The sequence below is a fragment of the Oryza sativa genome, chromosome 8 (assembly GCF_034140825.1).
Source record: "Oryza sativa Japonica Group chromosome 8, ASM3414082v1".
NCBI classification, from domain to species: domain Eukaryota; kingdom Viridiplantae; phylum Streptophyta; class Magnoliopsida; order Poales; family Poaceae; genus Oryza; species Oryza sativa.
The window spans coordinates 22599919-22613310 of NC_089042.1; the positions used below are offsets into that span (position 1 = coordinate 22599919).

At 36.8% G+C, this 13392-nt stretch overlaps 1 protein-coding gene across 1 annotated transcript; it reads left to right on the forward strand.

The window, feature by feature from the left end:
* Positions 1–1272: 1272 nt before the first annotated feature.
* Positions 1273–3763, forward strand: LOC4345757 (protein OXIDATIVE STRESS 3 LIKE 1). Its single transcript, XM_015793230.3, has 2 exons — positions 1273–1580; positions 3022–3763. The coding sequence occupies exons 1-2, from the start codon at positions 1378–1380 to the stop codon at positions 3515–3517; spliced, it is 699 nt and encodes a 232-aa protein (XP_015648716.1). The 5' UTR covers positions 1273–1377; the 3' UTR covers positions 3518–3763.
* The last annotated feature ends 9629 nt before the right edge of the window (positions 3764–13392 follow it).

Here is a 13392-nt window from a genome sequence, read left to right on the forward strand (position 1 = left end):
CAAGAAAGTGCTATTGCACACGTCGCAGGATAAGATAACCATCACTGGAAAATAGGCACCAAAACTGATCAAAGTTCAGAGGATTATTCATCTGTTCCATGCTGTCTGGTTCCTCATAGGAAAACAAGATATGTCTGATTTGTTTGTGTGGTGGGTAAAGATACCCTGGAATTTAACCTCAACCAAGATCTGAATGGCCTGAGAATTCAGTTGAAAAATTGACCAAAGCATGTGAAGAATGAACATTGTTTGGCAATCAATTTAGAGTAGAAACAATGTGCATGATTTCATTTGTCCCTTATTTTAAAATGTCACAGAAATGTTTAAGCAAACAAGTAAATAGAGATTAATAGGGTTGTTTCAGTAGGCTGATGCAGAAATTCACGGTTTGGTATTCACACTTATAAATAACCGTTTCATACAAAATAAAATTGTTAAGGATAATACACATCTAGTTGCAATACTGACATAAATTCAGTAGAAATAATTCATATTATAGAAATCTAAAGAATTTGAGTACACTACAAAATCTATATCCCTATTAAAAAAAGTAGTGGTGGTGACAGTTAATCTGCTACCCCGCCTACTCTCATTGTAAATTTTATAAGTTATCCCTAAACTTCTTAAAAAAAACTAGATTGATATGTAAAAGGATGGGTAATGCATTAATATATTTTTTATTAGTAGCAAATCACGGACATTTAGCTACTAATTAAAGAAGCCTAATGTTGAGAAACAACTGGAATTTTTTTTTATTCCTGAAAATACCCAGAGCTCCATGGATTCCGCCCCTGGGTTGTTTATTGTGTGATTCTTTTTTCTGTTTGTCAAAACAAACTCCAATTACACATGGCAAAAGAGTGTTAATTCTAAATCGGTCACTAAAACATCTTACACTGCATTCTTTACTTACATTTAATCAACTTCTACGGCATATTTTGCAATACGAGTTACATTCAAAAATCATATCAATTTATATATTTTAAGTTTTTTAACTAATACAATCATACAATAATTCGTCGCTCCATTATTTGTGCCATGAAAGGGGTTTCCAATCCCCCAAACAAACACCTTAGATTGTAAATTCTCAACCTCGCCATTTACTTAGCACAGAGTATATATCACGTAGTAAACTTACCGTAAGATTGTGTGACTAGGCACAGGAAAAAAAAGCAATAAACGATAATCCATATCAGTTACATATCACCATCACTAACAATAAACTTAAAAATCAAAACTAATATAAATCAGAAAGCCATTACACAATCTCTCCTCTCTCTCGCCTCTCGCTCTCTCCAAATCTGTGCGCGGTTGTGTGCGGTGATCCGGGGTGTCCCGACCGCGATCAGGGCCGTCGGCTTCGGGTCGGACGGACGGATGCCGGTGGACGTCGGCCGCGCCGCGGCCCGCGAGGCGGCGATGCCGGCGGCGTGCAGCTCGTCCTCGATTGGGAAGGACAGCGACGAGTGCTCGCCGCCGGGGAAGGAGGAGGAGGAGGGGGAGGAGGTGCAGAGCGCGTTCGTCGGGGGAGGAGGGGGCCTCGCGGGGTTGGAGGCATTGGAGGAGGCGCTTCCCATCCGGTGAGTTGAGTTCTTGCCGGGTTTTTTTTTTTTCTGCTGTTGTGATTTGGGATTGAAGGAAAAATTGAAATAGGTTATTTTGGGGGTGTTCTTGATATCTATTGGGTGCTCATTTGTGTTGAAATTGCAAGGAAGTTACGATCTGGGCAGGTTAATTTGTTGCAATTTAAGGGGATAACAGTTTGAATCGTGAGTTTCATTTTGTTGAGATGATATGTACCGTGGACTACCTGTATTGTTTGAGGACTATTTTCGGGCACTGATTGTGTTGTTAATTCACAGAGACGAAATCGAATTTGAGGTGATGTTAGTTTACTGGATATATTATGCCATTAGATTTAGAATTGAGTAGCTTTTAATTAGTCTGTCCACGATATCATACAGATTATGCTGTTATAGGTTGTGTGTTGGTCAAAATGCCAACTTTTGCTGGTGCTGGAGTGCTGGTGAGGTGTTTGTGTTATATGCTTCATCTCCGGACCTAACAGAGCATTAGCTTGACTCTACAGTATAGGGTGAACAGAAATGTTTTTTCTGGATAAGTAAAGACAAGTCGATGTCGAATGGAAAATCAGTTCGTTTTGTGTTAAATTCATGTGGTTGTTGAGTGCTCTTCCTTTTCATGCATGATTCAAGAAGAGACGATTGTGATTGTGATATATATTTTTTTTGTAGGAGTTGGTAGCTGTTGAAAGTTCTAGTGAAACTTAAACTTTTTACTTAAACCTTGTCAAAAGTCTCAAAGTTTACCGTTAATTAAGATCACTTTATCCACCAAAATTTTCAATTTAAAATGCATACCATCGAAATTAATTAAGCTAGTATATCTTCTTTAAGATATGTAAAGCTAGAGGAATTTCTAGCATGGAGAAATGCATGCTGTCAAACAATCATGGCATATTTGGTTGAATTATTCATTAACTGAAAAGGACCTGCTTCATGTGGTAGTGACCAGTGTTATGAAGCAACTTTCAAATGAGAAGGACTGCAGTGGATTAACAGGTACAAAACATCAATTATTGTCTAATTGAGGACCCATTGGTGCCAGTATCATCACTACAGTGAAGTATATAAGTGCAATTTTTTAACAAGCATGGACAAAGGTTGTACAAGCAACTCCTTTGCTCCCCTGGGTACAGAAGTTGTGATGTTTATCGTAGTGTTTTAATTCTTTATATGCAGTGATGTTTTGTTATCATGCTGTTTTCCTGATACAATCATACAAGTAGAATGTCCTTAAGCATCTTTTGGTTGTTTCATTCTATCCATTTTTAATTGTTTGGTTATAACTAATATTAGCTTTATGTGGGCTATAGTGATGGCACTTATTGGTTCAATCATCATTTTATTAGCTTTTGCAGTGTGGATGTTCACACTGCAGACATGATATGACATTTTTCTATATTTCACCTCTCTAAGATCCACATGTTTTCATGAACAGACGTAGCATCTCCAAATTCTACAATGGAAAATCAAAATCTTTCGCGTGTCTCAAGGAAGCTGTTTCATCTTGTGGCTCTGCAAAGGACATCGCGAAGGCAGAGAGCGCATATTCGAGAAAACGGAAGAATCTCCTTGCATACAGCATCATGTATGAAACTTCACAGGAGACAGCAGCAGAAGTTTATGAAACTGGACCCCCTAAGAGGCTTGCCAGTCTGAGCAGAAACTCTTTGGTGACCTTGGCTAGTAGCAGTTCCAGGAGCAGCAGTAGTATCAGCATCGAAGAAACCGAGCTCACTGAGCAGCTTCATTCTCCTCCGTCGCTTGCTAATGATGAAAATTCTGCGGTTTATAATGCTCCAGCACTACAATTAGGATCCTGTGATCCTAAAACATCATCTGTGCCTGTGAGGTCATTTTCAATGATGGATTTGCGCCGTCTGCATAGGCCAAGATCCTCATGTCGTCTCAAAGATCAGAAAACGACAGAGTAGCGTAGTATTCTTGATGTTTTACTGGGGCTGCTAGTGTCTTTCTGTATTGTGAATAAATAAGGGGGGAGTTTGATGGTGTTGTCTGTGCCTGCAAGATGATTGGGGCTACTGTGTTGTATGTAAATTAGCATACTACATACTGATATCGATGGCCTAAGCCCTAAGGTGTATGTCTGTATCATGCAAATTAACATTTGTAAATTAACTAAATCCTCTAGTACCTTATATTATACATTCTTCTGGACCCGCTGACTGTATCTTTATGGTGTTGCTCTTTTGGTTAGGAACATGGACCCTCTGGGCCGCTACGAAACCAGTAAGTTCAGTGCAGCCTGTAGAATCTACACAACATGAGTAATTTGGATAATGTACATTGATTTTTGCGGTTAACAAACTTACAGTGCAGATGATCACATTGATTTATACTAGACTAACTTAATATCTAATTTGATGCTTGAGTCTTGAATGGTTTTCAATGAACTCATTGATATGAATTGAAGGAAGAATTTGCACTTTTCAGTGCTTAGTAATAAGAAAATAGATGCAACGTTTGTTTTTATGGGACCAAACTAACTCTAATTTGAAAATGTAGGAACTATTGGACTCTTCAATAGCATTATATATACTAAGGCTCTCCTAAAAATCCTCACATTAATCTAGTGAAGGAAAAAAAAATCTAGAAATTCCCATATTGATCGAAAAAGAAAGAAATACTCAGATTAAATCAGGAAAAAGAAAAAAAAAATCTTGGCCATCTATTCATGGACTACCTCTCTGTCCCAAAACAATTATTGTAACATTTAAATCTTGTCTCAAAAAAGCAATCCTAGAATACTATTTTTCCCTTCAATCACCTCATTTAAATTTCTTCCCAACCACCCTTTAATCTATGTCAGTTATTTTGAAACGAGGAGTATGTAAGCAACATACGGTTGGATGGCTTCATTTGGTATGTCTGAGATCAGACGCTTGAATTTATGTCCTATTCAGTTTTCATACTTTGAGGTAGCTAGGACCGATGTAGTGCATGCGCACGGAACAAAAATTAAACAACAGTACATGTTTGCATGCTGCACAATCGCACAGCTAGCTCAAATATAAGCATTTTTAGGATTCAGAATTTATACACATTATAAGCATTACTAAAATAGTACTACTTATCGCATCAACCACCCTCCCACTCACAAGGGATACTACAGTCTTTCATCTCAAATCTTAATATATATCCACTAAACATGATTATATTTCATATTATAATTTTACAAGGTTGCATGCTGCCGAATCGAATTGCTTCATCTGCTATGTATATCATATTTAGTCTACGGTTGGTACATGCATGTTTAACAGAAATTTTGCGTTCTTATACATTTAGATGATAAATGAGGCAAAAGAGAGTAAGAGACTATAAAATTGATATATTATCTTACTTCAAAAATAATAATTGGTATATTATTCTCTTCACAAAATAGCTAAAGTGATTTGAATGATATGTACTATTTATTGTTAAAATACAAAGGTTATACCGTGATCCAAAAAAGATAAATACATTCATCCTAAAATAGGAAGTGCTAAGCATATGCTCGGGTTGTCTCAAATTTTAACTGATAAGAGAAACTAGACCAAGGATAACCCTGGAGATGGCATGCTTTAGACATGAGTTTAAGGTTTAGGGTTTAGTCCACAACATAGATCAAGGCAACATAAACATTAGTTCAATTATTCAACATAACGTATACTCCTCCCAATATAAATTAACCTAGTATGAGATGACATATCGTAGTGTTGTACAGATTCGTAGTATTAGAATATGTGTCACCCCGTACGTAATAGGTTAAATTAATATTAATTTGGGATGAAGGGAATACATCCTCGTCTAGAGTAGCATGCAACACCACGTTCTTTTTATCTTACTAGCTAAATACCTATGCTTTGCCAGAATGAAATGTATTTTTCGTGAAATGTTTTACCCGTTGTTTAATTCTATATGCCGCTATACATTTAGATTGATTGGTTTTTAATATAACGAAGTTTAGGAGTTACTCAAAATTTACGATGAAAGTAGTTGTGATGACGTATTCACTAAAACAACCACTAAAGCCTCACTAGAGCCTTTTAAAGTAATATAGTACATAAGTTCAGGGGGTGATTTGTAAAATTTACAATAAAAGTAGTTGGGGTTGGCAGATTCACTGTCACCACTACTAGATCCTTTTAAACTAGTATAGATTTGTGGGATTACTGCCGTAGATTATTTATCTCCGTGCTTCTAAAATACAATTTCTTAAAAATAAAACTTTATTCTGGTCCATTTCTAAAAAGAATTATGATTTCTAGACAACTTGTTCTATGGTATTTGTTTTATTTTTAAAATATTTACATATGTAATAAAACAGAAAATTCATGTCAACAGGAACTAATTTATATGAGAGAGTTCACCTCTCATCTATATCTCTAGTCTAACCTATTTTATTAGCCATGCTAGGTCATCGACTTACTTACCAGCCAGCCGTTGCTAAAATTTAAAATTTAGTTTTAAAGCTGATTTTGAATTCTTTTTCATCGTAGTTTATTTTTCAACGTTAACTTTTAAATGTGTAAGAATAAAAAAAACTTTTCCTTATAAATTATATTTCAAGCTGTCAAGAGAACCCCATCCGTTTCAAACAAAACCATTAAAAATATATGTACACATATATTTTGTCCAGTTTTGAAAGTCAAAGGCGTAAGAAAAACCTGCTTTGTAGTTCAAGGTAAAAGGTAGACTTTGAGCAAAGTTTAAGGGCTAAAGATTTTAATTTTATAATTATATATTTGGATAGCATGCATTCATAGATGAGTTCTTAAGGGAGGGGCGAGATTTAAATAGCCGTGCATATATACTTAGCTTAGGACAACCGGTGCATAATTACAAAGTAAAATATTGCAATAAATTATTTGTTGATAAATATCAAGTTTTTTTTTGAAAAACATTCTTTTTGAGGGGATTTAAAAAGTATTTTGGCACAAAGCGAAGAGATATTTAACTGTTTGAATCTCAGTCAAACGGTTGAACCAAGGAAGAGGATGGTTTCTAAGAAAGAAAAAGTGAGACCGGTTGTTTAAATAATTGATCAGATTTTATTTAGATAATAGGTCGAAATGGTTTACATCTCCGTCCTCTGCCAATGAGCACATAGCTAAAAGGTTTTAGGAGTAAAAAAATAAGAAGAACTGAATAAGGTGATGGAGCAAAACCCCAACTTCTGTTAATAAAAAATAAACTAAAATAACATTTGTAAAATCACGCAAATTCTAGCACAAAATTTTGTAGGTACCACGCAATCCAAAATAGAATAAAAGATTCATGGTTACCAGTTCCATGTGTGTAACACCATTGTGTGCAGTATCATGTTATTCCTGTGATAGCATCATAGATCAAGAGTTGAATTAGTTGGAACACATGACCATAAACTGTTAGATATTTTTTATTGTCAAAAAACTACATCATTATGGCAACACCAAATTGATCAACATAAAGCACTAGTTCCATATATATATATATTTTTAAAATCTAGGCACTTCTCTTCGCAAGTTACCAAAAATAAATTTTACATTACATGGAGGGAAAATATTAAAGAAAAAATGACACATATCCAAGCAAAGCGTGCAACATGACAGTCCAGTCAAAGAAAGGATGCTCTTGTGAATTAGAAAACAAGATTGTTTGTTACCCTCAATTTTCTCCTTGTCAGGTTATCTTTAGTTAGAATTTTCTCTTTAAGGAACCACGTAAAGACTTTGATTTTTATTGGTACCTTTAACTCCTATAAAATCTTCTTACAATCTTCTTACAGATTCTTACATTGAAGTTCACGATTGCATTGTACAAGGATTTGAAGAAAAATGGTCCGTTTTATGTTGCGACCAAATAAAGGACATCTCATTTAGTTATTCCAAACAAAAACATGTGGAATCATCATAGAAAGGACATCAAACATCATGTTAAAAGAATAGGTATGCAGTGTTCGACCCACATAGACAATGACAATTGTTGAAAAATCAGAAAGTGTACTTGACATTTTTGCATCTCAAATAAGGGCTCAACACATTTAGAAGAAAAATCATATCAGACGCCGAGAGCTGCAAACATAATAATCAAGAGCACAAATATATGCACAAACGGCAAAACTTTGTTTCCCAAAACATTGTCAAATCAAGAAGAAAAATGAGAAAAACCAATCCTACACATAACACATATAACCTCACAACATGTTTGCATATTGTACACACATAATCTACAGACATATAGTGCACAAAAACTAAACTTGCTGAATCAAAAGACACATAGAAAAAAAGCTAGCAAAAGCAAATATACCTAGGTAGTGTAGGGTGGACAACGTCGCGGTTGCGGTTCTCATGGCCTTCTTGCCATCATCAACAAGAATTACATGGAGGCCATCAGGGAAGAATGACAACATCTCCTTTTCCATTGCCACAACCAATAGAGATTTACACAATCACACACTGCTAGCTATGTACTACTCTCTTTTCACCGATGAGTGATTAGACCGCTCTCTTCTCACGGTCTTCATGTCATCATCGACAAGCATGACACGGAGGCCACTAGGGAAGAACATCATCATCTCTTCCTTCATTGCCATAGCCAATAGAGATGTACACAATCACACACTGCTAGCTATATACTACTCTCTTTTCACTAATGAGTGATTATAACCGATGTGTTCTCATGGCATTCGTGTCATCATCAACAAGCATTACACGGAGGCCACCAGGGAAGAATGACATCATCTCTTCCTCCATTGCCTCAACCAATAGAGATGTACACAATCACACACTGCTAGCTATGTACTACTCTCTTTTCACTGATGAGTGATTAGAACCACTCTCTTCTCATGGCATTTATGTCTCATCAACAAGCATGACATGGAGGCCACCAGGGAATAGAAGGAGAGCATCTCTTCTTCCACCGCCACAACCAATAGAGATGTACACAATCACACATTGCTAGCTATGCACTACTCTCTTTTCATTGATGAGTGGTTCGAACCGTTCTCTTCTCACGGCCTTTGTGTCATTGTCAACAAGCATGACATGGAGGCATCAATGAATAGAAGGAGAACATCTGTTCCTCCATTCTCACACAAGTCTACACACGGTGTTACTACTCACTTGTTCACTGATGAAGTGATTAGAAGAGGGGACCGAAGTCACTGACCAAGGAGAAGGTAGTGAGGAAGGTCCAGTATGGGTGATGTGTTGTGCCAATATTTTTTTTCTTTTTTTTTTGGAGTAAACTGGCGTTGCCACATTTGAGGATCAAAGGTTGGCTAACCTATGTTACGGTGTGAGCACGTGATATGTGTTCTTCCAATTGTTCATTTTAGCCAAGAAATTACGAGTGGCATTTCTGCACAAAGTTGATAAACTTGCTTAGTTCTATAGCTATACTTTATGCATGCATGCTGCTTTTAAAAGTGTATGTTACATATACATGATGCACACTTGGAACCATGTAAAAAAGCCATTATGTGCCCATGGAAAAATGTACTGTACACAATTCAAAAAAAGTAGTACACTCATGGTACTAGCAACTTTCTCCCTCTTTCTCTCTTCAATATGGATATTTTCAACTATCTCTTGTGATGACTAGTGGCTACCCTTTCGTTCATATTTGCTCGAAATATGTCTGATCATTCCCAATCAAGTAGACTCACCGTGACTAAAAGTGCATCTAGTCCCTTGTGTCGGTTTTGGCTAATTCTGATCAAACAATTAATGGAATATTAATGTGGTTAAAGAAACATTGTGCCTTGCAAGTGCCCATCAGCAATACAATGATGTCCTTCAACGATGTTGCTGCTAGTGACTGTGCAGGCTCTGGTGATGGGGCAACAACTCTCTTGTGGTGTCTAGTTGGATGCTTCCAGGTGGTATCTTTGGCCCTTCTCCTACCAAGGCTCTCTGCCACCTACTATGCGTAACCACATCAACATGCTCCTGACGGTTGCTGTAGGTTAGGATAGCCATGGAGAAAGGCAATGCTATGCTCCTATGATCGAGCTCCCATTTGGGAAGCCCGTGGATGAATTCCTTGTCGGAGAAATTGCATACAACGTTGATGGCTGTGCAGGCACTCGCCGACAAAATGGTGATGTCATTCAACAACATTGCTGCCGGCAACGGTGTTGGCCTTGGTGATGGGGCAACAACTCTCCGGTGGTGTCTAGCTAGATGCTCCCCAGCAAAAGCTCTATCTCAGGCCCTTATCCTACCAAGGCCTTCTGCCACATGCCATGCACAACGACATAAACATATTCCCGGTAGTCTTCCCTCCGCATGTTAGGCTAGCCATGGAGAGAAAGACAATGCTTCTATGATCAAGCTCCCTTTGGGGTAGCCTGTGGATGACTTCATCGTTGGAGAAACCACATACATATTGTGATCCAAGTCAATGAGTGATTAAATATGGCAAGATGCGGCAAAGGATTGACAAGACTCATCTTGGCAAGCATGGGGCTTGGCACCAAAGGACCTATGCCGTGGTGTGGAAGCAAGTGTGGACCTTAAACTCTGCTAAAGAACATAGAATGATCCATTATAATTATGGACATAGGGAGTAATCGGTGTTAGATTGATGGGTAGAAGGCATTGTGGTTGATGACGTATCGTATTTAGTAATAGGAAATAGGGTGAAGGATTGCAACATTACTACCTGATTGGATGTCCGCTCAATCATAACTAGTGTAAGAGTCAAAGATGATTGTTGGGATAGGAGTAACACCAATGGATAATCTTTATCGGTATACAAGGGACACATTCTAACAACATATGTCTTTCGAGATTCTTTCTTTGACTGCATTATCCACTTGTCATAATAGGATCAATGGCCATATATATAGTGGTGGAGGTAAAAACAAATATACGATTGTTTCATCGGATACAAATGATCTTTACATTTTAGAAAGAAAATGTTCTTTTTTACATAAAACCAAGATAATGGGTCTTTCACATATCCTCCAATATACTAGCCCGCTCGCCCACCCTACTACCCCCGCACACACACCCTACCCCTCACCGCATGCGCAGATAGAACTGTACCCCTATACATGGAAATGGCTATAAATGACTATGAACTAAATCCTAATGCCTGCGAATATTGTGTACATGTGAGTGTGCTTTCAATATGAGTTCTGTGAGGTAAGAATATATTTTCCACTGGCCTCCATCTCGTTAAGCTTGGATTAGGACTTAGGAGTTGCACTCACTCTTGTGTGCGTGTAGTATACGTGCGTAGTGGTATGTATGCATGTGCTTCTTTGATGTAATAGAAAATGGCTAGGAATTTAAAACTAGCCTGAGGAATGTGCTGATGTCTTGACAAGCAATATCAATCAACTGAAACATCCCATGTTCCCACTCATAGTAAACCGATACGGAGAAAAAATGTCTACATATATATATATATATATATATATATATATACCATGATCTGAAGAAGGAAACGTGACCGAGTCTGAAAAACCGAACAAAATTAACCAAGACTGAAACCAATTTTTTTTCGTTAGAAATCTGGTCAGCCTTTTTCACTAACCGAAATTAATTTGGTTGTCACCATCGGTTAACTGAAATGAAAATTACCAAATTAACCAGAATTAAGAAAGAAGCCTAACATTCATTGCATTGAATGGATTTGGAAAATAGTATTCCAACATTCATTTTATTTGTGGATAAATGGAGCATCCTAAAATCCCTAATATCTGTGGATGGATTGTTTCTCACCTTATTATACCTATGTAAACTTATTCAAGCCTGCAATTACTTATTTATGACAAAAAAAATATGTGCATTCGGAGTATTAGGATGTGCTGATGTCTTGACAAGCAACATCAATCAACTGAAACACCCCATGTTCCCACTCATAGTAAACCGATACGGTGAAAAAATGTCTACATATATATATATATATATATATATATATATATATATATATATATATATATATATATATATATATATATATATATATATATATATATATATATATATATATATATATATATATATATATATATATATATATATATGTATATATACCATGATCTGAAGAAGGAAACGTGACCGAGTTTGAAAAACCGAACAAAATTAACCAAGACTGAAACCAATTTTTTTTCGTTAGAAATCTGGTCAGCCTTTTTCACTAACCGAAATTAATTTGGTTGTCACCATCAGTTAACTGAAATGAAAATTACCAAATTAACCAGAATTAACAAAGAAGACTAACATTCATTGCATTGAATGGATTTGGAAAATAGTATTCCAACATTCATTTTATTTGTGGATAAATGGAGCATCCTAAAATCCCTAATATCTGTGGATGGATTGTTTCTCACCTTATTATACCTATGTAAACTTACTCAAGCCTGCAATTACTTATTTATGACAAAAAAAATTAGGTGCATTCGAAGTATTAAGTGTGAGAGCAATATGTGAACCCATAAACTATGAATATAAATTGAGTAAATTTCAGAAAATCCTATGTTTTAAGGTCGAAGTTGTAGAAGACTATCTGTATATATTTTATCTTGAAGCACATTATTCATAGAGTTAGTATTCATCAAACTTTAACTATGGATCATGCTCTTCTTTCATGTCTAAAGAGGTGAAAGGCTTTGTCGAATCTTATGGTATGAAATTGTTGAGTTCTCCTTACTACGCTCATGCTAATGGACATGCCGAGTCTAGTAATAAGGTTTTAATAAAATTAGTTAAGAAAAAAATATTAAGGAACATCAAAAAAATATGGCATGAGGTGCTCTCCGAAGCAATATGATGTCATAGAATATCTAAACATGATGCGATCAAGGTTACTACTTTTGAGTTAGTCTATGGATACGAAGCCGTTTTTACTGGTTGAGGTGAATCTTGGCTCTCTTAGATACATCAAGCATGATGATTTATTGGTCAAAGAGTATAATATATTAATGGGATAAAATCTTGATGATGTGACCGATAAATGATTAAAGGCTTTGGAAGATAGAGAAGAATAAGCAGAAGATAGCCAAAGCCAATAATAAGAGAGTGAAAGCAAAATCATTTGAAGTTGGAGACTTATTTTGGAAGACGATTTTACCTTTAGACTCGGTATCTAGAGAATTCGGTAGGTGGTCACCTTGTTGGGGGGATCCTTACCGGTTATATGGAATCGTTTGAGGGAATACATACTTTCTTGAAACTTTGCAAGGGGAACGATTTCAGACAATAATTAATGGGAAATATTTGAAAAAAAATACTTACAAGTATTTGGGGAGATGCTTAGGAGGTGATATGGCCAATAATTGAATTATCACCCTTAGACCCATGTTTCAAGCTTTTAGGCTCTCAAGATAGCCAAAAAGGTAGGGGGAGGGGACATGTGCTAACACCTAAATTTAGGACCTAAAGCGAAAATAGGAAAATATGGTCGAATTTGGAAAGAACTCGAATTCCTTCATAGGGCCAGTCTGACCACTGCCATAGAGCCGATCAGACCGGTGGTGTGGGCTTGTCTAACCGTTGGCATGTGGCTGGTCAGACTGGCTGAGTCCGACTCCAAGTCCAATTTTATCGAATCTCGGGTTTCCTTGCTTGGGCTGAGGTTTTCGAGTTCTAATCTGTTTTACCCTGAGTAGGACATGGAGGGGATCCTATAGGAGGCAAGACCAACCCCTTTGTAAGGACCATGGCTGATTCAATTAAGGCACCAATCTAGTTTCAACGCAATTATCCAATTGAATCATTTTTTCAATATCGCATCTACATTTTGCCTAGTTTCGTCCATCTTCATCGGTTTGCACTATAAGCCATCCGTCCTCGCTGTGAGAGTGTGAGTTCTCTTT